This window comes from Halichondria panicea, chromosome 9 (genome assembly GCF_963675165.1).
Source record: "Halichondria panicea chromosome 9, odHalPani1.1, whole genome shotgun sequence".
NCBI lineage: Eukaryota > Metazoa > Porifera > Demospongiae > Suberitida > Halichondriidae > Halichondria > Halichondria panicea.
The window spans coordinates 6,436,912-6,460,891 of record NC_087385.1 but is presented as its reverse complement, the minus strand read 5'-3'; the positions used below and the strand labels follow the sequence as shown (position 1 = coordinate 6,460,891).

The following is a 23,980-nucleotide window of genomic DNA, read 5'->3' as shown; positions in this document are numbered from 1 at the left end:
CCCGCCCCTCTTTGACAGCCAAGTGTAATTAGCGACCTTTACCCTCACCCTTGCATCAGCCTGAAAATCAGATACATTATTTTATGCTGAGCTGCCGGCCATTCTATATTATATTCCCCTCCAAGTTTTTGTTCAAGAAGACTAACAATGTTATCCTCGTGGAGTTTAGGACTTGGAGCACTGGTACTTCTACTGTACTGGATTTATAAGTAAGTAAACAACATATTCCAGATTTATCTTTATCTCGCTATCTTTATTGTTTACACGGTGATATGGTTATCTTCCAGGAAGCTATGGCTACCATTTCAGGTCTTCAAACGTCTCGGAATCAAAGGACCGAAACCAGAGCCGATCCTTGGAAACGCTAGACTCCGACAGAAGATTGTAAGTACGTGTATAGATCTACAACTACACAAAATAATGATGGTCTAGTTTATCCTCACCCGATAACCTAGTAAACAGGATGCCTCAAATCCAGAACACAGGTTATTTATTGCTACTCCCCGTAAACCTAATGATAAGTATATTGCCTGCGATCAGGACTACAAGTGTGTGTGTGTGTGTGTGTGTGTGTGTGTGTGTGCGACTAATCTAAACCCTAAATGTATATCACCAAGGAATAACCATTCATGTGTATGCATGTACACTGCAGGGCCTGATCAAGTTCATCAGTTTGCTCTATAAAGATTATGGACCCATCTCTGGGTAAGAGTGGTGATAGTAGCTGATGCAACACCTGCTCACATTTCATTGAAAACTGTATAATTATAATTATAGTGTAATTCATTAGGTGATGCAAATTCTTTCTATAGGTTCTATTTCGGGATTGATCCTCAACTTGTGATCTTTGACCTGGACATTTTGAAGCAAGTGCTAGTGAAGGAGTTCGACTCCTTTATGGACAGACCAGTAAGTCTGATTGAATTAATTTCACACTAGCCATAATTATGACCTGCAGATATTCCCTGACTTTATACGTCGTAAGCCCAACTCACCTCATGGACTACTCCAGGAGCGTGGAGAAGCTTGGAAGGCTGCCAGACGAACTCTCACTCCCACCTTCTCAGCTGCCAAGATGAAGATGGTGAGGCTGTGTTAACTTGAGTATCAAGAAGTGTTGTCTATATGGGCCACTGGTGTAGGGGGAATTAGTGTATCATACGTCACTGTCTTACATGCATGCACAGATGGTTCCCCTGATTGAGAACAGTGCTCAGGGTCTACTGAAGAGGATGGAGGAGATTGCCGAGTCTGGACAGAGTGCAGATATCTTCAAGTAAGACGATACAGTGCTTTGATGACTCTGCCAGATATAGCTCTATCATTATGATGTGTTTTTTTCACAGAGTTTTTGGCTCATTCACCATGGAGACCATTATAGCGACAGCATTCGGACGAGTGATGGACATTCAGGGCGGGGAGAATGATGAGCTGACTAATGCTGCCGACCTCATATTCAGAGGAGCTGCAGAAGGAAACAAAACCTCTGTGGCATATGTACTACCTCTCACCAGTAAGTCCTTCTGTGTATTTAGTATAACGTTGGATATATATATACATGTAGATAACTTCCCCTGGTTGGTGCCTGTTTTGCGCTTCCTTATGTCCCGATCGCAGAGGGTACGGGCAGTAGAAACACTGAAAGATACAGCCCTTAGTTTAATAAATGAACGCAGAAAAAGTGGCCCCCAAGGAAATGTAAGTGTCTTACTCCTATCATTCCGGTCGTTGTGTTGACTGCTATTATCCTCACAGTACAAGGACATGCTTCAGCTGATGATAGACGCTACTGTGGATGAGGAAGGGGAGCAGTCTTGTCCAGTCGGTGGTAAGAAACTGACCAACGAGCAGATTACCGCTCATTCGATAACGTTTTTCCTGGCTGGCTATGAGACCACTGCCAACACCCTCTCCTACACGGCCTACTTGCTGGCACTCCACCCTGAAGTGCAGGAGAAGCTCCAGAGGGACATAGACAGTTACATGGAGGACAACCCCGTAAGCCTCAACCGTGTGTTTTGTTAGTTAATTGTCTATTCTCTGCATGCATTGCTAGGATGCTGGTCTGTACGAGGCCAGTCAGGAGATCACCTATCTGGATCTGGTGGTGCAAGAATCACTCAGACTGTACCCTCCTGCACCAATGTTAGTGAATGCAGTTGTCCCTCATCTTCATGCTTTCCTACAAAACATTGTATATTAAGCATTACAGCAAATCACTTTTTTGTATGATTTGTGTAGGACTCTACGCCTGTGTAACAAGACCATTACCATCAATGACCTGACTATCCCAAAAGGAGTGTCCGTGACCGTTCCTATTGCACACCTGCACAAGGACCCACAGTATTGGGAGGAACCTGACAAGTTCATCCCTGAAAGGTTCAATGACATTGTCTATATATATAGGACAGCTCACTGATGTTACCTTCTGTAGGTTCACCTCTGAGGAGAAGGCCAAGCGCCCACAGCTGTGTTACATGCCATTCGGACATGGCCCTAGAAACTGCATTGGTATGAGGTTTGCTATGCTTGAAGCTAAACTGGCTCTGATTGAAGTGCTGAGGAAGTTCTCTTTTGTGAGGGCCCCCGACACAGAGGTGTGTTCAGTTGTTGTGTGAGATGACAATGATATCATCCTTACATGCACTGCAGGTTCCCCTGGAGACTGTGGTAGGGATCACCATGGCTCCCAAGAATGGAGTCTTCATTAAAGTTATACCTAGAGAGTGAACTGAATATATAGTTGTATTGTATCTCTGAATTAGCCAGAATGTAGCAAAAACACTTTTATTATCGTTCTTAAATATTTTTATCGAAATTTTTGGGTCATAATTATCATCAGAAGGCTCCCATTGTGCAGATAATTATAATTAATACAGGTTAATTGATTGTACTCTCCAAACGACCTTAAAATATTATCAAGTGCAAGTGCTAATAAAAGTACTATTAGTGCAATCAGGAAAAGTGTAATAGAGTCAATCAATCATTGCAAGCGTTCTTAAGAGTTACTGCTTCTTTATAATATGCTTCAGCTCATCCACCAACGTCTCGTGCCTGCAGTGGAGGAGAACCAGTGAATAGAAGTGCATAGAATGATAACACTCCGTATAGCACAGCTAGTACATAATTATAATTATGGATACAGCCTACCAGGGGTACAGCCTACTAGGGGTACAGCCTACCAGGGGTACAGCCTACCAGGGGTACAGCCTACCAGGGGTACAGCCTACCAGGGGTACAGCCTACCAGGGGTACAGCCTACCAGGGGTACAGGGATACAGCCTACCAGGGGTACAGGGATACAGCCTACTAGGGGTACAGCCTACCAGGGGTACAGCCTACCAGGGGTACAGCCTACCAGGGGTACAGCCTACCAGGGGTACAGCCTACCAGGGGTACAGCCTACCAGGGGTACAGGGATACAGCCTACCAGGGGTACAGGGATACGGCCTACTAGGGATACAGCCTACCAGGGGTACAGCCTACCAGGGGTACAGCCTACCAGGGGTACAGGGATACAGCCTACTAGGGATACAGCCTACCAGGGGTACAGCCTACCAGGGGTACAGCCTACCAGGGGTACAGCCTACCAGGGATACAGGGATACAGCCTACCAGGGGTACAGGGATACAGCCTACCAGGGATACAGCCTACCAGGGGTACAGCCTACCAGGGATACAGCCTACCAGGGGTACAGCCTACCAGGGGTACAGCCTACCAGGGGTACATCCTACCAGGGGTACAGGGATACAGCCTACCAGGGGTACAGCCTACCAGGGGTACAGCCTACTAGGGATACAGCCTACCAGGGATACAGCCTACTAGGGGTACAGCCTACGAGTTCTCACCTGTAAGCCACACGGATGTTGGGTACATTGGTCCTAGTGATGTCATTCCCAGCCGGACCATCCTCCCGGTAGTCCTTGCCTATCCAGTACTGCTTCACCTATATACACACATCAACAAGAGGACACAATAAGATGGAGCAAACCCCGGAGGAGGGGGGGTGGCTTACAGAATGCTCAAAGCTGCTCATGAGGACAGAGTTCCTGGCCAACTCGCACATGTCACAGGGACTGAGCTTCCACACTTGAGCAGCAATGCTGTACTCTTCCATCAGTGGCTCCTAATCAGAGGCAACAACTGGTCAACACACACACACACACACACACACACACACACACACACACACACACACTGTTATAGCTGGATAATGAATCCTACCCTGGTAAAGTGGAACTGTAGAGGGTCGTCGGTGGAGAGGGACACGAGGAGTCCTCGGGAGAAGTAGGTGGGCAGTGGGTTCCTGTTGTAGTCAAGGAAGAGGCTGTTGTTGCTAAGGGGGGACATGGCCACACCCACTTGAGCAAGGTAGTACAAATATTGCAGGGCAGGGACCTAACAAGATGTGAAGCATATTATTGTGAATTTGGAATTTGTCGTTTTAATATACCTTTCTGAGCAGGAGGCCATGAGAGATGTTCTCTGCCAACATGAAGGCAGCGACAAGATGACTGGCTGGACCAGCCTCACCGCAGTGGGGACGCAGGACAAAAGTGTTAAACCCTCGAATCCTGTAGAGGGGAGGGGCTTTATCAATGGCCCTATAAGCATACTCAGTACTCCGCTCCTGGTACTACATCAGTGTAAATACAGAAAACATGTACCAATTGAAACAGTACACTATAAGTCAATGATTCGATTGACATAAAGGAAACAAATTTCCACAGTGCCACACCACATACACCACATACTAGTGGCTGGAGCACACATGCTCCCTAGATAAAGATGTTACAAAATGCTCACTTTCTGAGTCTGTTGAGGATGGAGATGTTGGCGTACATGTAGAAGATGTAGTAGGAATATGGAGGGTTCTCCTCTGACACCCAGTCCTGGGGTTCAGGGGTCGTGGACTGGAAGTAGTGATGCTCTGCTTTGCTCTCATCGTCAACACTGTCAAAGCCAGTCACCTGACAAAGAAAGGAAAACATTCATTCACTAGGCGTAGCATATTATATGTACTGTACACACTGTAGCTAATAACCAGGGCTGTTACTGTACAGACACTAGTTGACTATAGACAAATGTGGGGGGACAACGAGACTAAACGAAATTTTTACCCTATGAAAATTACCCGCTATACGGTACACAAAGTGTATTTCAGACCCCTAAGAGACAGGCTGTTACCATGGTGACAGTGTTACCTGATTGAGGAACTGGTGCAGCTTGGGGTGAGTGCTGGGGTCAAGGGTCACCTCAAACAGAGGGACAAAGATATTCTCCAGCATCTTCCCAAAGTTCTTCAACAGGTTCTTAGAGCGATAGATGTCACTATGCGTGTGTGTGTGTGTGTGTGTGTGTGTGTGTGTGTGTGTGTGTGCGCGTGCGCGTGCGTGGGTGTGTGCGTGCGTGCGTGTGTGTGTGCGTGCGTGTGCATGAACAATTTGTTTTATTGACACAAGTATTGTACATTGAAGAAGTATATATATATACGTAAGTAGCGCAATTAAGCCGCCAGAACCGGACTTACTAGATTCTTGGAATCTGAATGAGCCAGCGCACGTTGTCACAATAGAGCTTGTGGTCCACCGCCCACGTTGCCAGGTTGTCCCACTCATCTTTGGAACGCCCATATATGGAGATACGTGGCTCGGCCATTTGATACTTGCTGTCTGTCAGATCGTCCATCACCTCCTGCAAATATCAACAGATGCTAATGAAATTGTGGAATCATGAAGCGGCTAAAGCTCAACAGTGCACACACACACACACACACACACACACACACACACTGGGGTGGGGGGTGATTCAACGTTACCTTGGTGATCTCAGCAAAGTAACGGCCCTTCATGTCATTGTTAGTCTTCAAGAACACCTCCCTCAGTCGACTCTCCCCTAATGAAGGAGGGGGTGGGGTCACTACCTCAAAGCATGACTATAGCTGTAGCTCTCACCTATCGGGTTGTACTTGGTGTTGAACTTGTCAAACCTGTGAAACGTGTTTCGGTCCTGGAGAAACAGTTACAGAAATACTAGAAAAGATGTCAGACAGGATCCAATATACACATCACATATAACTCACGGCATGAACGTCCAAGTTATCCACGTTTAAGTCGTAGGCCTTCAGATTCAGAGACTTGAACAACTGAAAGAAAAGAGTCCAGATCACTTAAATAGACCCCAGACAATGGGGCCATTCTTATGGGTATAAATGTATACACCTATGCATTGCATACCTGACTGAGTGTCAGCTGCTGTGCGTCCCTCAGAGAGACAATGTCATCGGGGTTGGAACGAATCTTCTTCTTGATGAATCGCAGCAGGTGCTTCTGATTCATGCCCGAGGCCGCATGGATATGAGTGTCCACCTGAGATTAGGAAGATTATCGTGAATAGCAACAGTGTTTTGATAGGTCACGAGACAGTGGAGGCGTGTGCATGAATTGACCAGACCTTCCTGACGTTATAGAAGTCTCTGTGAGGGACTAGTTTCTGTGCCCTCAATTCCTTCATCTCGTTGAGCATCGTGTGCAGCTGGAAGCGGGACTCAAGGTATCTCAATCGTCGGTAACAGAATGTCTTTCTGGAGAGGAAAAATTAGTGGCTAAATTATACTATACTTGTGATTGTTGCTAAGATGTAACCATCGTGGACAACATATTTTAGTACACAACAATAATGCCTCAATGGTTGGATATGTACACATAGATTGGCTGGGCAGATAGTAGGAAAGAAAGTGGAAAGAAAGGGGGATAGTGGGATAAAAGAGTGGGGGATAATGGGATAAAAGAGTGGGGGATAGTGGGATAAAAGAGTGGGGGATAGTGGGATAAAAGAGTGGGGGATAATGGGATAAAAGAGTGGGGGATAGTGGGATAAAAGAGTGGGGGATAATGGGATAAAAGAGTGGGGGATAATGGGATAAAAGAGTGGGGGATAGTGGGAAAAAAGGGACTGATATAGAGCCAAATCTCACATTGGGCCATGAGCAGCTAGGGCCAGCATCTTGTTCATCTCTCCCACAAACTCATCCTTGAGCTTGGGCATGAAGCCGTGGTCAGAGAGCACCTCATCTTTCAACACCTCCTGCTCCTGTGAGGTACAAGGAGCAGTGCATCCAGTACTCATGTGTACAGTGTATGTGTCTACATTGCATGGTTGTTTGCACTGTATGTATTAATGATGTATTCACACCTAGTTTGACTGGAGCTGTACATAAATATAGTCATGTTAGAGGTTGACAGAGAGAGTACAGTAGTGAGGTACCTTGTCAGAGAGAGGCTGCTCTTCGTCGCCCTGTGTAAGAACAATGAACCCTCTCTCCATCTTGATAGAGAAGTTGAGTGAGGCTTTGGGGAAGGCTGATCCGTGGGGGTCGAACTTGTCCACTGGAGTTGGCACGCTAGAGGCTGGGGTATATACAAGTTATTAAACAAAAGGGACAGGGAGACAAAACTGAAACTGTACACAGCTTATTATTGTAACGATTCCTCAATTCCTCGGTGGTTCTGACTATGAATGTTATTAGTAGTCAAAACAAAGGGTTTTAATCAACCTTTGTGGCTAGACACACACACACACACACACACACACACACACACACACACGCCATTGTTCCACTTACTCCACTCCCTAATAATGTCTCCCTCTGGCGTGTAGTTAACAGCCATTTCCTTTGAGCTCATACTGCAGAACATGGAGCTTGGTGGATTCTTTCCTTCCAGCATCTGTCGAGTGGTTCCACAGTAGTTTTGTAGACTCAGGTCCATGTATCGCAGTCTGACAGCCAGGGCTGCTTGGAGCAAGTCTTGGGCCTCGTCCAGCCCATCCAGCAGGGCCTACATGTAGTGGGGAGGGAAAGAGGGGGTCACGGAGGATGTGGACTAGCTACGGTTAGCTGACAACCATTAACGGAGATAATAGAGGGATGAACCTCAGCATATACTTCAAACAGAGAAAGCACACAACCAACCACTGCAAGTGTACTACCAGTCAATCACATACCTCCTGATCCTGTGTTTCCCCCTCGGCTAGACAAGGCTTACTGATGGTCACTCGACTGAACGGCACGGACATACACACACCGCCATCAACCAGAGTTGACTCTCTTTCAAGCCTGCATTCATGAACAAATAAGCAGCAGTGAAACACAACACACCCAATCTGTGTTACTACACAAGGCCATAATAGTTCCAAAGAAGATGATCTGTCCAAAGATCATCATGCTTGGGTATGCATATCAGGCTAGTGGGTGTGACCTTGTGGCTGTAGCTGCGGCAGTGTCGATGGTGATCTTCTTCTCTGCTGCCTGTATTTCCAACAAGTTGAACTCCTCGCTGCCGGTCCTGTCCCCCGGGTACTCAAACACGTAGTTAGGGGAGGAGGTGTCTGGTGGGGAGAGGGGGACATTATTAAATGCTTTCTCAAAATTATCACTATTATGATATTTAGTATTTTCCCAACACCATGTGTTTATATTATGAAACCTACAAACATAACTGTGGAATGTATTTACGATTACTATGGGTCAGTGTATACTAGTTCAATGGAGGGGATCTATGAGTGTAGCAAGCATTAGACAAGCAGAGGCCATGTCTTAATGCCCTGGGGAATGATGACAGTGTACACACACAGAGCTGCAAGGACACACTACTATAAGGGTGGCCAGTGTACACACACAGAGCTGCAAGGACACACTACTATAAGGGTGGCCAGTGTACACACACAGAGCTGCAAGGACACACTACTATAAGGGTGGCCAGTGTACACACACAGAGCTGCAAGGACACACTACTATAAGGGTGGCCAGTGTACACACACAGAGCAGCAAGGACACACTACTATAAGGGTGGCCAGTGATTGTCAGCCTATTTAGGAGTGATTACTCGACAATTGGCAAACAAGATAAGTAATCACCCACACCCACACACACACACACACACACGCCCACACACACCAGGCACATAGGTCCCAGTGTTGGAGAAGTGCTCAAGCAGCTCTTCATCGTCAGTCTCTGTGTCTGCATCAGAGTTGTCCACGGACTCTTGGCGCTTGAGGGGGCTCTGGGGTGGAGAACGGGTATTCTCTGGGGGGGGGGGGAGGGTAGTCACTATCAGGGCACAGCCACGGTATTAGGGTAAGCAATAGATATCACGTACCTCCTTAATATGGATTCATACCATACAGACATATAATTATATACTGTCAATACTCTCTCTATCAACTGCACCTATCCTGCTCTCTAGACGATGGATTGTCCTTGCCAATGTCTCAAACGCTTGTGTTGTTTGTCGCCTCGCTAGTTCGTGAGAATGGTCAGCAGGTGATGCCATTGCTTCTGTACGTGTATACAACGCCACAAGCTAGGGCTGTGGTTATCATTATGGATATTCATTGAGAGCACAGGTAATTATGCAGTAATGACATTCATGAGCTAACATCAAAGGCACAAATAATTATAGTGACATCAAAGGCACTAGTTCCACAACACCTAATCACCTATCTTCCCAGCTAATCATTGCTTGCATTAAACTATACCTCTCTACTGAAGTGGATTATTAAAGTCTTGTATGTGTTGCATGTATATACGTACTTGTACACAGCACTTGAGCCAATTTCAGATTAGGGAAACAAAGTTACTATAGCTAATGGGGCATCATGATTATAGTTTCTAAGCAGCCAGTATAATGATATCAAACACTGTAGTACTTAGCGTTATGTTAACAGCCCATCAGCTGATTACCACCCATGAATAGGACAGGCATTACTGTACTAGTGTGCAGCCTGTAAAGCCAGGGAGGATCTAGGTAGCTAGATACCACACACCGATAGAGTGCCTCACCTTCTAGTTCTCTGATCCGTGTCCTATTGAGTATGGGTAGTGAGCAACTTGGGGCTTCAGTTTCAAGGAGCCGGAGAGGTATTTATTTCTGTATATATCTGTAGCTAGCTAGCTAGTTCTATACTAGGTTGACTAGGTATTAACTTTCTTTTCTTTTATATAATCGACCCTTTGCCTAGGGGAGTGCCTGGTGATCCAGTGGCAAAGGGTCGACAACAAAGAAGCCAATATCAGTGCCTAACTCATCACCATCAAATGGATGTTCAAGAGGAGAGCAGTAGTAGCGAGAGCAGTGCCTCCAGTAGCGAGGCAGAGACCTCTGAGGAGAGCAGCGTAGCAGAGGAGGAGCCACAGAAGGTAAGCTCTGTTCTAGCTAGCAGGGGCTGAAAGGTGGTGTGCACCATTTTGATGAAAGGTTCACAATGGGCAGATGGGTGACTATGCTTAACACTCTTGTACTTTGCAATCTAGGTGAATGTCCCAAAGGATGCGTCCTCCAGTGAGAGTGAGGAGAACACTCTACTGAGTCAGAAGAACACCACTCAAGACATCTTTGGAACTGATGTTCTATCGTAAGCAGCTACCACAAATCCACAATAATATCCTTATATATGCTATGCACTGCAGTGACTCCAGTAGTGAGAGTGAATCTGCAGAGGATAGGGAGAAGGGAACACCTGAACCCCCAGTGGCTTCTCCTATTGGTCAATCCCCGGTACCCATGGAAACTAACGAGGGTGAATCCAAGACTGTGGAGAGACTGTTTGGGGAGGGATTAGATCTGTCTTCATCGTGAGTGGCTTGTGTAACATTACTAAATCGGTAATTGTTATGTCAGGTAAGCCCAGTATTTATAAAAAGTTTTGAAATTTCTGACATGGAATTATTCGTGCTTCCTAGGGATGATGATATGCCCACCCTTCACCGACATGAGCTGATGACAGAAGAGTCAGGGGAAAGAGGGGCCACAGGAGAGGAGCCAGCTGCTCCAGAGGAGGAGGTTCCCAGGATATTTGTGGAGATACCTCGCTGTACTGCACACATCGGCTCAGACTTGCATTTTGTCAAACTACCAAACTTCCTCTCAGTGGAGACTAGGTATATGCACAAACAGTCTAGCTTCGAGGACACACTAAGCTAGAGCTCCAAACACTCATCCTAACCCAGTATCCCCTCCTAGACCGTTTGTGCCTGACTTGTACGAGGACGAGGGAGAGGATGATGATGTGCTGGACGAGGAGGGGAGGACCAGACTCAAACTAAAGGTATAGAGAATAGTATAAATAATCTAATCTGTAAGCTTTTATTGTATGTAATCCTCAAGATAAGGCATTTTCATCCATTCTTCCAAGTTTCGAATCTGTGTATTGTTTGAACAAGTCCTAGCAGTTTCTGAGAGTGCTCTAGCATGTACCTATCCTTCCATTAATTTGTTCAGGTTGAGAACACTATTCGATGGCGCTACTCGATGGATGAGGCTGGCAACGAGGTGAGAGAGAGCAATGCTCGGATAGTGCGCTGGACTGATGGATCAATGTCCCTCTATCTCGGAGGAGAGATATTCGATATTAACAAGCAGATCTTGTCTGGAGAGTACAGTCACCTCTTTGTTAGACAAGGTCAGCTAACCATCACAACTATCTAGTTATTGTCCTGTTATACGAGTTACCTGGGAAGCTTCCCCCCCCTCCCCCCCCCCCATAGAATAATTAAACTTAAAAGTATGAAAATTGTACAGACATCATTTTTTTGGAATCATTGTGATTCAACTACATGTAAGCATGGTCCCACTTTTTTCGATGTGCTATCGATCCCATGAAACCCTGGATTATCTAGATAGATATGACACATCAACTTTACATTGCTGTATTACACACTGTTGCAGGTACTGGGCTGCAAGGTCAGGCTGTATTCAGGAACAAGCTCACCTTTAGACCCCACTCAACGGACAGTCAAACGCATCGTAAAATGACACTCTCCATTGCTGATCGGTTCTCCAAGGCACAGAAGATACGAGTGCTCCCAGCAGTGGGCAGGGACCCTGAGTCAGACAGACTAGCCAGAATTAAGGTGAATACTAATACTAGTGGTACCCCATTATTGTGTTTGTAGTGTCAGTGTGCATGCTAAATATTCAATGGATGCTGTAGGCAAAGGATGTGTGTACGTGCGTACGTAATTATGCTTGTTACTGTTCACAGAAAGAGGAGGTGAATCTAAGAGCAAACGTGCGTAAGGAGAGCCAGAAACGTCGTATTAGAGAGCGCCATGCTCAAAAGGGTGGTCTGACAGCATCGTACCTGGAGCCTGATCGTGAGCTGGACCTGGAGGATGACATTGGTGCCATCAAGAGCAGTGTGCGCTCCAGGGTGTACAAGGCCTACGATAGTGAGGATGGTAGCAGTGATGAGGAGAGGCAGAGGCTACTGCAAGCTAAGAAGGACGATGAGGGGACCAAGAGAGGTGAGCGTGGCATGTCTGTTAAGTTGTGTAGTTGTTGTCACATGCTGTACAAGAGATAATGGTTTTGCTATTATTAAATAGACTTGTTTTTTGATGCTAACTTGTAGATTTCATGTAGCTGGTACACGTGATTGTAGTTTAGATGTTTTTCCTGTTGTACTGCCTGTTTGTTATTACGTATGGTTGTAGCTTAGGTATTTTCCCTTACTATTTGGGACATTTTTTCTTCCATGTAGAATCTGGTGTCAAAGTAAAGAGAAGCAAACAACGTATCCTGAGCGATGAAGATGAAAGTGACTGATTCTCACATACTTAACTTATAGACAGTAGATTCTGCTCTCCATACGTACATGTGTGTACTCTCATGAACCACTCTCACTTTATTATAAATTGATTTTTAATGTCACGATCTTTACCCAAACGAATGGTTTCAACAACAACAAAAAGTAGGCGTGATAAGATCTACTCCAAAGCACTCCTCAAGGTCCACAGCAGCATGCCTATCATCAAGATACAGCACATACACTCTGTCAGCAGTGAGGACCCGGTGAGAGATTCTGGCCTGTCTGACCATGCATGCATCATAACATATTAAATACAACATTTCACAACTGTAGAGCCACCCTGCCGATAACTTACTGAACCCAGATACTTATAGGAAATGGAAGTGTGCATCGGCTGGTGAGAAGAAAGCAATTGTAGTGCTCCAGGTAAAAATTATCTAGTCTCGATCTTGGGTCCAGGCCGCGCTTCAGTGCTTAATTTATAGTGTATATATTAACGTTACTTACAGTTGGAGAAGTCCTCTCTGATACACTCTGTGGACATAGGAAATGAGGGCAGTGCTTTTGTGGAGGTGTTGTTGGGGCGGTCGAGCACCCCTGACCTATTTGAGGTGTTAGTGGGGATGTCCACACTCATGACACCTATTGAGAGCAAACAATGGTCCAACACCAACAGGGTCCGAATGTTTGGTGAGAAATTAGACGTTAAGAATTTTCCGTTCAGTTGGTTGCTTAATGATCATTATAGTGTCAACCTTATATTGAAAAGGCTTTTCCGTGCAGGGAAAGAGAAGCTTGCTAAACCGGTGGCTGAGCAAAAATGGGACAGGGTGAAGATCGTGTGCACACAACCATTCAACAAGGTATTCACTTGTTTGGCTCACTCTCCAATTATTATTATCATACACAGGAAAAGTTTGCTATGATTTGCATTGATTAGAGGGGAATGGTTAGCATATCTTGATCCTGACATAATAACTCTATTAGGTGTCAAAACAGCATTGCTGAAAATATGATATAGGTATACATTGTAATTATTCCAAAACTTTCAAGCATTGTTATAATTATGTCAGTTTCCTGTATTATAATATCCCATATACATTTCCCTAATTAGTTATGAATTTCTCCCCCTTTCCTCCAGAAAGAGCCATATGGTCTGTCCTTCCTCAAGCTCCACTCCCCTCCCGACTCTGAGGCAACCCCACCAGCCAAACTGGGAGCTTTCTCCCTCAAAGAAGAGACGAAAGACCTACCTACTGGTAGCCTGTTCTTTAAGAAGGAGCCATCAACACACTCCTCGTCTTCCTCACCTGGAGGACTGAGCATGGCGGCAAAGGCCCGGGCTGCAACCACCGAGGCACTCAAAGGCAACGAATCAGATCCACCGATCAGAAAGCCCTCCTCGAAAGGCAGGGCCACTGCATCGAGTAGTAGGAAGAGAGCTGCTGAATCAGCAGTGGAACATAAGCCAGTCAAGAAAGCTAGAAGTAAGCATCTACATTACTAAGCATGAGAGCTAGTACTTATTTCATTGTATCAGAATTCACGGTTCTTTGGAATGTTCTAATGCAACTTTTGATTGTGTGTTTTTCCTCCACAGTTTCAGATGACAGCACAGAGCCATCCTCCAGCAAAGCTGTACCCTTTAAACAAATCATGGTATGTACATGTAAAAGTTTTTGCATAATGGTTCCCACTGTCATTCATTCAGACTGGTATTGTTTTCACACTGAGTGGTTTCAAGAACCCATTCAGAGGCGACCTGAGGGGCAAGGCCACGGACATGGGTGCCACATTCCAGTCTGACTGGACAGACTCTTGCACACACCTCGTGTAAGTCATTATCTCAGCCACTAGCCCCCCTGTAGCTAGCATAGGAACTTTTATAGGATAGGCTGAGTAATCATTATTGTATAAATGGAGAGGGGTTCAGAATGGAAGTGTATTCCAGGGTTGTAACATAGGAGCTTGGTCCACTAGTTTGAGTTTCCTGACCTGTAGTTACAAGCCATCTAACTATGTGTCCATACAACCCTAATAATAATAACCGTGTGATTGGCTGTATATGCGTGATGATCGTAATCCTGACCAGGCATCCACGTTGTAGACAATAGCACAGTTAGTGTCAGAACTGGTCATCCAATCATCTAAGAGATGTTTACATTCAATCATTAATTGTTTTGAGCTAAGGTTAGTGTTTGTCCCTGTTGGTCATCACAGGTGTGCTTTTCCTAATACGCCAAAGTTCAACCAGGTCAAAGGTACAGAACTGTAACACCGTTTACATTGCCATAGCAACACCGTAATCACCATGCATACAGCCAAAGGTGGACTCATTGTCTCCAAGGCATGGATAACGGACAGCCATATCAAGAAGCGAAGACTACCGGCCAAAAAGTGAGTTATAAAGATGTCGCCAGTTGTTTTGGTTATACTTAATTGTCTCCTTATAATAAAGATATCGATTGTCTGGCGGAGACAGCGAGGATGAGGAATACGACAAGAAAGAAGAAGCCATATTTGGTGCCCCAGGGGGCGTGGCTAATACCAAGCCGGACTCCACAGGTCAGTAGCCATTATTATACCTCTCCTTGTCAGTTGGTGTTTAGCTGTCCCTGCAGATAGTGTTGAAGAAATGGAAGTGGACGAGCCCAAGAGTGGGCCAGTGACAGATACAGACGACATGTATGGTGGCTCCACTGATGAAGACACTGATACTGAAGGTACGTGCGTGCGTGTGTGTGTGTGTGTGTGTGTGTGTGTGTGTGTGTGTGTTTATGACGGTATTTGTATACTTGTAGTGAAACTAAAACAACTCAACGACTCGTCAGAGTGCGACACTGAGGATGAAATTGAAAGGTGTGTTTACTTCTTACTGGGCAATGCTTCAATGTCCTTACTAGTGACCCAGTATTGAATGTCATATATCCTTTCAGTGTGTTGCCATATTGCCTGCCAGTATTCAGAGCCTTCTTTATTATCCTGATTAAACTACAACTTATTCATATGCCCTCCCTTCATTTCAATTATTATGTAATATGGAAACCTGATCTTGGTGAGGTTGTGCGTGCACTCAGTAGTATTATGTAACCACTGTATGGAGGTATGTGCACCCTGTGGTTGCCATAGTGTTGTGATATTCTGGGTACGATTGATGATATAGGTACATTTGTGTACTCTCTAGACTACTTGTATGTTAACAGTTCGTTATTAGTGTGCCAAAATACCACGGTGCCTAAATCCACCAATTTCCTGCTATTATAAAATACTAGCAGCCTCTATCTATTCATTGAAAGGTGTATACTTATTAGCACATACTTTACTGGTCAATGCTTAAATCTTTAAATGCCATGAATTGGTCATCTTACATACCTCTGTTAGGTCCCTATTATAGTGTCTGCAGTAGGTTTAGGTTTGTTTACGTTTATCATTACCATGTAACAGTAGTCGGCTTGTCATGATTACTCATAGTGTAGTGTATAATACGTGTGTTGAATTCCGTACAAATTGGGTGTGAAAAGTGGAAGTATGACACTCAGTCCAAATAATTCTGTGATATGCATACTTTAAAACTATTTTTATCCCCCTCCTCATTTCTCCATGCTGTTAATTATAATACCTATGGTATTCGATGATATGCCACGGGTTAATTTAATGTGGTCCTTATCTGCGTACTTCTGGCTTCTCTTACATTGGCTTGTGGGTTCGTGCACTCTCCATGGTGATTTGCTGTATGTAAGCAACTATGCAGGCATGGAGTGGTCTACCTCAATCGTGCTTGAACCAGCTGTTACGATATGCACAATACCAAGAGCAGATTCCTGATAATACTAACTAGACTGATTGGCGTAGGGGTGTGGGTTGAGGTATATGTGTTCAATCAATCAGGAGTGTATTTCAATCTAAGGATGTCTTCACTTCCTCTCGTATTTGTAAATCTTGTAATATAGCACACAACTTGTTTTTAAGGATTCGCATATATTATATTATATATGCATCCTCTTAAAGTGATCTAGCCAGACATCCTAATCCCAACATTAGGTCACTAATGTTTGTTTCCTATGACTTGACTAGCACTATACTTATTTAGTAGTTTGGTAATGAATGATGTATAACCCAGCATCCTATATGTCAGTCTGTTGGCGAGTATAGCGAGATATTTGATTACCTATTAAATTTTATTGGAGGTAATTTTATCAGTTCTACAGTTCCTCTGATAACAATTTTGGTTACCAATAATGATTACTAATACTCAGGTAGATACCCAAGTACATTGTGTGTGTATTGGGAAGTGATGATAGCAGTGGAAGCAAGCTTAGTGATGGGTGACCTTACACTAGCCTCAGACCATGCACTCGATCATCACCCGACTCTTAATTTATGTGCACAGAGCTCGAGAGAGGAAGCCAAAGATGACCAAGGTCACTATTGAAGATCCTTATGGCGGCTCCACTGATGAAGAAGGTAGCTAGTTGGCTACACTCTCTGTCTAGGCTATATATTGTGTACGTTAGGCTGTAATGTTACCAGCGTCCCTGCACCTATATAGAGACGACTACTGGGACTAAGGCTCCCACACTCTCTGATCTCACCAAACTCCCTGACCTGTTCTCAAAGTGCACCTTTCTCCTCTATGGCAATTGTTCTCTGTCTGATCGCCACCTCATCACTCGGTACATCACTGCCTACAACGGGTGAGTACCACTGACAACACACACTTCCTCATGATGTACGTATATATGTACAATAGATTATGTATGCAGGACATGCACTGTTGCCAGTGTCAGTAGTCATCATGTTTAGGTTAGTTAGTGGTAGTGTTGAGTGGGGTCACACTGCATGTCTTTTTATGGCGTTTGAGATATTTTAGGAGCAGCCAATTACTTCTCTGGAAGTGGTTTGTTTAACTTTTGGAGAGGTATTTCTCCCAAACATTTCTCTGTTGCCAGGTGTCTATATGGGTACTGACTCTTGCCCACTTATGGTATTATTTTGCTTCGTAGTGGCGTGTTTGCTATTGCATTATTCATAATTACATGGTGCTCAGGATATAGCCCAGTGAGCCATATGAGTGTGTGTGTATGCTCTTATTGCATTATGCCTTTAGTTATTGCTCAGGAAATGGCTGATTGTGGGGAAGGTATTTACAGTACACTATAGTGCATGTGGTTTCTGTGTGTTTCCTGAGCAGTTACATATAACATTTGTATAGACGCATTGAGAGCTACATGAGTGGGAATGTGTCTCATGTGATTTCACTGGAGGACTGGGACAACCACTTTGACCAGGTTAGTGATTCATCTAAAGCTGTAAATCTGATTAAATAATTAATGATTTTCCCCATAGGCATTATCGGAGAACAGCAAGCTTGTCTTTGTGAAACCACAGTGGATTTTTGTGTGTCATCAGAAACAGACTTGTGTCCCTTATCAACCATATATTATTGTTCCTAAGTAGCAGGTTAATTCATAGTTTTTGTTGAAACTAACCCTTCATGTGAATTTCCTTGTTCTGTGGGCGGAAACCATATCTCAATGAATATCTTTAACCAATAATTAATATTGCAACTATTTGCAACTGTGCAAAACACATTTCCTAAAGGGATGAGTGTTTGCCACAAGCCAAGCATTTATAGTTGACTTCCACTTTGTCTCAGCGGAACTCAAGCTATCCCAACTAACTAAAAGGACTAGTCAAAGTGGACAAGTTCTATTAACTAACTCCAGAATAAGTATTGCCACTGTCTTCAACTGTATAGACATGGAACCGACTGTGCAGTTAGACCCTGAGAGATGCATCCTTGTACTGGGCCCTCAAGTTGCAGCAGAATGCCTCTCCAGTCCATCCAGACCTCCTGCAGCACTCAGCTACAATATGCTGCTAGAAGCAGGTGTCCAAAAGATGCTAGACTCACAGACTGGGCTCAGCAATGAGGAGAAGATTAGAAAGAGAGCTCTGCTGGTGAATGCATATGAGTTGGACCCTTCCTTTGTTGGCAATGTGGTGGTCAACTCCCTCAAGAGGAACGATAGCTACACTCAATGGCTGGAAGAGTCCTTCTCCACCCTCTCCAATCATGCACACACCTCTAACCAGTTTGTAGAGAAGCTGCAAGCACTGCAGAAGATGGGCGTACTATTGATATACACCTACTATGACGTTGTCCTCGATCAAACACTGGGGACCCCTCCGGTCCTAATGGAGAACGAAGAGGACGTCCATAACTGGGCTAATCGACAGTCTCGTGGAATACTTCACGTCCATGGGATTCACTCGAAGCCAGACACAGTTTGCTGCGGTTGTGTCAATTACGAGCAGATAATGGGAGGCTCAAGGAGTGGTCGTTTTCTGAGAGACTTTTGCAAGTCAAAAACTGTAATATTTGCTGGATTTGATGGTGAATTCTACGACCCTTTCATGCCCAAGTTCTCGAGTACATTTGTGGACACTGTGGGCTCAAGGCAACCCCCTCTTCTCATTTCCTGCATGGCTAAGATACCAAACACCGTGTCCTTTCTCACTCTGAAAATATCCCACATGGCAAGCTTGGAAAGAATTCTACTACCTTCTTCGCCACGACCAGGTTAGAAATAACTGGTATTATTAAATGCATTATAACGGCTATAGTACCTAGTACATGACTATTAAATCTTAACTTCCCTGTTGACGTTGATTCCACTGCATTCAATAGTAAGGTTTTGTATATAGAAGATGTGGTTAGAATTACCAGGGTATTTCCTGGGCTTACATACATGGAACAGTTTGTGAATGTGAGAAAGTAAACAGAATGAATGATTGGGTTGATTGTGAGTAGACCAATTTAAATCTTGTTTCAGTTCTGTCTCCACAATGAGCTGGTAGTATTTGTGCAATGCATCAGTGTATTATATCCTCTATAGTAATTATATACATTCTTGAATCTTTAATCAAAGTATAATTTATCTGTTTGAGAGTTGCTTATATAAATGGTTACTTGACTGCACTTATGAATAGTTATCAGAGAGAGGTTCAATTGTCTAGTGTAAGAGTAACCAGTCTTGTGTGACAAAAAGAACTGTGTATGGCTATTTGGTTACCATGGAATCCATTGACTGAATTGTGGTAGGAAGTGGTTATCAATATCGTAATCCCTTTTGCCCATTAATTAAAATTAATGCGTACTTTTTAAGGTTTCCAAGAGAGCGTTTGTCTGCTTCTCAAGGATGTCCATGCAAATGCTTGTATCTGATACCTGCATGCTTGGTTTCACCCCTTCAGCTGCCCCTAGGGAGAGCCTTGACTCAAGCAAGCAGCCATTGAGTACTACCCTGCATTATGCTGACATGAAAAGTTGTCAAGAAGCCGCCGAGCATGTCAAGACTGTCTCCTCCATCAATGTCCATCAGCTGACAATGAGGCACGAGTTGTCCCACGAACTGGAACTATTCCTCGACAGAGGAGGACTGAAGAGTCTCTGGGAGGTCCTCTTCTCCCAAGGTTCGAGCAAATTGACCTATGGACTCTTGGGCCTCACCCTGGGCTCTAACTTCACCGTGTGGCTGAAGATACCTACTCATGTCAGAGACAGAACGTCAGGTGAGTGCTCACTTATCACAAGTGTGTATAGAGTCAAGTGTTTGTATTAAGACCTGTGTTTATTCAGCACCCCATTATTATGTATCTCTGAAGTATACATAAGTAGTTTCCTGTTTGAATTGTATGTTGTTGGGAATTTCCTAAGCTATCCATTAATGGGATATTGGAAGAGTTGGTGTAGTCCCTGTGTGAGTGTTCACATGCCCTTTAGACTTGTCATTCCTTCTGTGAAGGAAGTGTTGACAAACAGTGGCATCGAGAATCTTATAATATGCTCTTGTTGAGTCATACACTCTCTATGTACTAGTAGGTGTACATTAGATACGGCACTGTTTTCTTCTATCTGGAATTGGCACTTGTTTCAAAACAATCCATTATTGTAATCGAGGTGACAATAGCGTGTGTGTCTCTATGCATGGAAGCTAGTGTAGGGATTTCACTGGATACTTAATCGTTTCAATCAAGCATAATTATGTCGATTCCTAAGAGTATTAACAGGCTATAATACTGTATTTATTATTTTGTAAAAGTGGATATAATTATGTATATAAAGGATAAATATGTGATTGTATGCTGCAATAGGTTAGTTTATTACTACTCCCTTGATAACGTATTTTCGTTGTGGCCCTTGCAGTTTCCAGGAAGTCCCTAATAGTATAAAAGACTTGACTTCCTGTTAGCAACAAGCCTCTCCAAGATCTGTGTCTCTAGGGCTGACCTTACTACCCTAGGAAGTGGGAATATCCCATCACCCACCCACACTAGTACTCTCAATAGCGTGCATTCTCTTGAGGTAATCTCCCCCTATAGGCTTACACAAATTAATGTTTGGCTTCTTGTGTGGATCCATGGTTTCTCTGCCGTGCCTGCACAACACGCTCTGTCACGACCTGGTATCTCTCTTGTTTGGGTTGTTTGGGTACTTTCTCTTTTTCTAACTGACCAGTAGTTATGTACTACTGTTGGATATGTGTATAGTGTTTGTTTTTCTAATAAATACCGATAACTTCCTGTGTGAAAACTATCTGGTTGTCTGCAGCTTATCATGTTTCAAAATACAATGGAACTCAGTATATATATATACAGATCTGTACACAACTCAAAATGTGTTTTACAATTCATTAGATGCTTTCTGAGAATATTTTAATGAAGCTTAATTTTGTTTGTAACCATCTGGTTACACAAGTGTGTAATGGGTTGCATGGGTGGGTATCCCTAGAATACGAATGCCTAGTCATTGTTTGCAGTGGTTGTGTGAGTAGGTGGACTAGTGTTGTTTATCTACAGTGTAGGTCCTGCCAACATAACATGTGATTGGAACTACACATTTGGGACAATATGTCAAAGTACCCCATGATGATTGGGTTTTGTGGGCAGCCACAACTCTAGTCTGTGTTCCTATTCCAAGCATTGCTTGTCTGCATTTAACAGTCGCATGTCTCCGTTCAAGGTTAGTGTCTCTAATAATAACGCTAGGTCGACAACTGCTAATACACTATTGGGGAGCTTAGCTAGCAAATCCATTTACTGAATCTCGTACAAATAAGTTAGTTGGAGTGGATACCTCTATGATCATAATGACCGCAGATCTAGAGAAGGATATACTCAAATGACATGCATAGGCAGTCTTTATATTATGTATGTCCACTAATAATTACAGTAATGTGGGTGAAGCATTGAGAATTTATCATCATCATATTTGTGTGTTAGCAATGGTTGTCTAGCAACGTGTGTGCTTCAGTGTTGTTTGGTTTTGGAAGGGAGGGAAGTGTTTTAGTCGAGGAGCCAGCTATCTAATGGGGCTTATATGAGGGTGTCAGTTTAAGGATATTAAAGTCCTTCAACTGGCTTCCATGTTTTGAGGTTGAAACTATATCTTCTAGGAAGTGGGACTTAAAAATTATTGACCAATTAAATACAATGGCTTCTATTTGTGTAGCTACAAATACTGATTTTCCTTGAACGTTCCATGTAACTCTGGCAACTGTGATTGCAGTCCCAGGGATTTGCTTTGAGGTGCATACTTGGCACTGATTTGTCTGGCCTTTGTTTTAGTTCCCCTGAAACAAACACGTTTATGGCGACATCGTTCTCTTTCACTGCAGTTCACATGATGACAGTACCCAGCCCCTCCCTCTCCACAAACGTCTCGGTCATACCCTCAGGGTACACACCGATTGCAAGTCCCTCGGTCTCGCAGCCGCTCTCAAAGCACCTCGCACCCTCCACACGTCCCACACTCCCCTCCCCACTTGTCACAACCACCACACGCAGTCTCATCGGTATTGGGAAAACCGGCCACCTCCTCCCACCCGAGCTGCAAACACACCCGCCGTTACTCAACCCCAAACGGTTCCACTCAACGGCACACCTTAGGAAGGCCAAGTCGTACTATGATCGATCCGATACTCGCGACAGAGCTGAATTTCCTTTGAAGAAAAATGGGCTCCTAACGCACAGAGAGAGCGCTCCAGAATTCATGTACACACCCGAGGGTGTTGTTGCTTATCAGTCTATCCCCCGAACACCTTTGCCCTCTGCTCCGAAACCTACCTCGGTTTCACAGCCCTCCCCCCTCCTACGTGATGGCAGCAATATCGAGCTCAAGATCGAGTACATTGACCAGTATAGAGAATCGAAATCAAAGAAAGACAAAAAGACTGTCGAGGTTGACCACAAAGAGCAAATCCTAGAATACATTCACGATGCCAAACAATGGAGCAAAAATGTGGAGGCCAAGCTTCCCAAAAAGCCACTTTTATCTTTTCCCACCGGTCAAGAAGGCGGCTCACTGTTACTAAACTCTAATGTCACCGCAGAAGAACAGGAGAAATTCCTTAAACAGCATTTCGAAACGATTCAACGATCACCGCCCCCCCAGCTGAAGCACACCTCATCAGCTAATAGACTCTCTGTTGCAGGCACTCACAACACTCGACCGTCTCTCAGTCCAAGTCGCTCGCCTGGACTCCCACCCAGGACCTCACAAATACCCACCTCTTTACAGCTGCCTTCAATACCAACCCTCACATCATCAATGAATCCCATGAATCCGTTTTTCTTTGGACAAACTGGTTCCCCTAGCATGTTTCCGTTTATTGGCTCCAGTCCAACCATCCTTGGCACAAGTGACTACTTATCACCAGTAACCGCTGCTCTGCCACAGCTAGCCTCGTCTCCCATCAATCCTTACCAAGCAATGATGCATTTTATGTCGCAACAAGGCGGCAAGAAACCAATGGTGGTCACCGATCCCTCGATTATTCAGGGTCTACAGGGAAATCTGCCCGATGCCTTCCCCTGTTTGCTTCCTAATGGTACCATAGCCATGTTCTCAGCAAAAATGGCAATGCAGAAAGAAAGTGAAGAGATGTCAACTCGAGAGGATGGTGAAAGATCTCCGCAGGGCAAGACCAAACGAGTACGAACACCAGAGATGGAGAGAGAATTTTCCAAACCAATGCCAAAAAGACGTCGATCAAACTCCCTACCCGATATCTATCATCTCAGTCAAACAGAGAGACCTCGTGAGCAGCCTATTCAAGAGGAAGCAGAAGAGCCGATGTCCAAACCATCTCATGACACGCATAAATCGATGAACCACTTTCCTGAAGGCCTCCGACCACGAGAGCTACACGTACCTCCTCTAAGTATGATGCACATGCAACAAGATCTCAAAGTGATTCCGGAGCAAATGCTTGGATACCCCACCCCCCAGAGCAGCCCCTGTCCGGTGGGGGGGTTTGGCCTATCGCAGTTTATCGTATCTACCCCCTCGTTTGCTCATCATCAGCCGATGACCCCTGTGACCCCCAAT

General features: G+C 44.4%; 5 protein-coding genes across 7 annotated transcripts in view; 4 read left to right on the top strand and 1 right to left on the bottom strand.

Annotated features, from left to right (window-relative positions):
- Positions 1 to 39: 39 nt before the first annotated feature.
- LOC135340642 (cytochrome P450 3A24-like) lies at positions 40 to 2,847 on the top strand. Its single transcript, XM_064536967.1, has 13 exons — positions 40 to 209; positions 288 to 384; positions 653 to 705; positions 813 to 909; positions 959 to 1,084; positions 1,188 to 1,276; positions 1,347 to 1,513; positions 1,565 to 1,698; positions 1,756 to 1,998; positions 2,057 to 2,145; positions 2,242 to 2,379; positions 2,435 to 2,597; positions 2,653 to 2,847. The coding sequence occupies exons 1-13, from the start codon at positions 148 to 150 to the stop codon at positions 2,728 to 2,730; spliced, it is 1,536 nt and encodes a 511-aa protein (XP_064393037.1). The 5' UTR covers positions 40 to 147; the 3' UTR covers positions 2,731 to 2,847.
- A 33-nt stretch (positions 2,848 to 2,880) lies between these two features.
- LOC135340629 (AMP deaminase 2-like) lies at positions 2,881 to 10,015 on the bottom strand. 2 transcript variants are annotated; one of them, XM_064536950.1, is made up of 21 exons: positions 9,842 to 10,015; positions 9,230 to 9,368; positions 8,957 to 9,085; positions 8,259 to 8,388; positions 8,005 to 8,116; positions 7,625 to 7,838; positions 7,267 to 7,409; positions 6,977 to 7,092; positions 6,454 to 6,583; positions 6,237 to 6,368; positions 6,083 to 6,145; positions 5,955 to 6,009; positions 5,819 to 5,895; positions 5,531 to 5,694; positions 5,205 to 5,331; positions 4,807 to 4,970; positions 4,454 to 4,574; positions 4,225 to 4,398; positions 4,016 to 4,126; positions 3,849 to 3,946; positions 2,881 to 3,054 (listed from the first exon to the last, which is right to left on the bottom strand). In XM_064536950.1, the coding sequence occupies exons 2-21, from the start codon at positions 9,330 to 9,332 to the stop codon at positions 3,006 to 3,008; spliced, it is 2,412 nt and encodes an 803-aa protein (XP_064393020.1). In that variant the 5' UTR covers positions 9,333 to 9,368; positions 9,842 to 10,015; the 3' UTR covers positions 2,881 to 3,005. The 2 variants fall into 2 exon arrangements, with proteins under 2 accessions (XP_064393020.1, XP_064393019.1); XM_064536949.1 differs by having other exon boundaries at positions 9,230 to 9,337.
- Positions 10,016 to 10,030: 15 nt separating this feature from the next.
- LOC135340650 (RNA polymerase-associated protein LEO1-like) lies at positions 10,031 to 12,725 on the top strand. The gene is made up of 9 exons (XM_064536976.1): positions 10,031 to 10,198; positions 10,313 to 10,413; positions 10,469 to 10,633; positions 10,742 to 10,939; positions 11,022 to 11,106; positions 11,280 to 11,460; positions 11,727 to 11,911; positions 12,043 to 12,304; positions 12,541 to 12,725. Exons 1-9 carry the CDS (start codon positions 10,097 to 10,099, stop codon positions 12,603 to 12,605), a joined length of 1,344 nt encoding a protein of 447 aa, XP_064393046.1. The 5' UTR covers positions 10,031 to 10,096; the 3' UTR covers positions 12,606 to 12,725.
- Positions 12,696 to 18,147, top strand: LOC135340637 (DNA repair protein XRCC1-like). 2 transcript variants are annotated; one of them, XM_064536960.1, is made up of 16 exons: positions 12,696 to 12,851; positions 12,922 to 13,014; positions 13,098 to 13,278; positions 13,372 to 13,451; positions 13,730 to 14,075; positions 14,189 to 14,247; positions 14,300 to 14,421; positions 14,809 to 14,849; positions 14,910 to 14,985; positions 15,047 to 15,153; positions 15,210 to 15,311; positions 15,390 to 15,447; positions 16,979 to 17,052; positions 17,138 to 17,282; positions 17,801 to 17,876; positions 17,935 to 18,147. In XM_064536960.1, exons 1-16 carry the CDS (start codon positions 12,705 to 12,707, stop codon positions 18,043 to 18,045), a joined length of 1,818 nt encoding a protein of 605 aa, XP_064393030.1. In that variant the 5' UTR covers positions 12,696 to 12,704; the 3' UTR covers positions 18,046 to 18,147. The 2 variants fall into 2 exon arrangements, with proteins under 2 accessions (XP_064393030.1, XP_064393029.1); XM_064536959.1 differs by having other exon boundaries at positions 15,198 to 15,311.
- A 39-nt stretch (positions 18,148 to 18,186) lies between these two features.
- LOC135340621 (uncharacterized) overlaps positions 18,187 to 23,980 on the top strand; it is a 6,913-nt gene continuing 1,119 nt past the window's right edge. The window contains exons 1-3 of the mRNA XM_064536936.1: positions 18,187 to 19,171; positions 19,846 to 20,163; positions 22,269 to 23,980. The exon at positions 22,269 to 23,980 is cut by the window's right edge and continues 91 nt beyond it. Of these exons, the coding sequence (XP_064393006.1) occupies positions 18,349 to 19,171; positions 19,846 to 20,163; positions 22,269 to 23,980 (2,853 nt within the window). The 5' untranslated portion in view covers positions 18,187 to 18,348. The remainder of the gene's footprint in view (positions 19,172 to 19,845; positions 20,164 to 22,268) is intronic.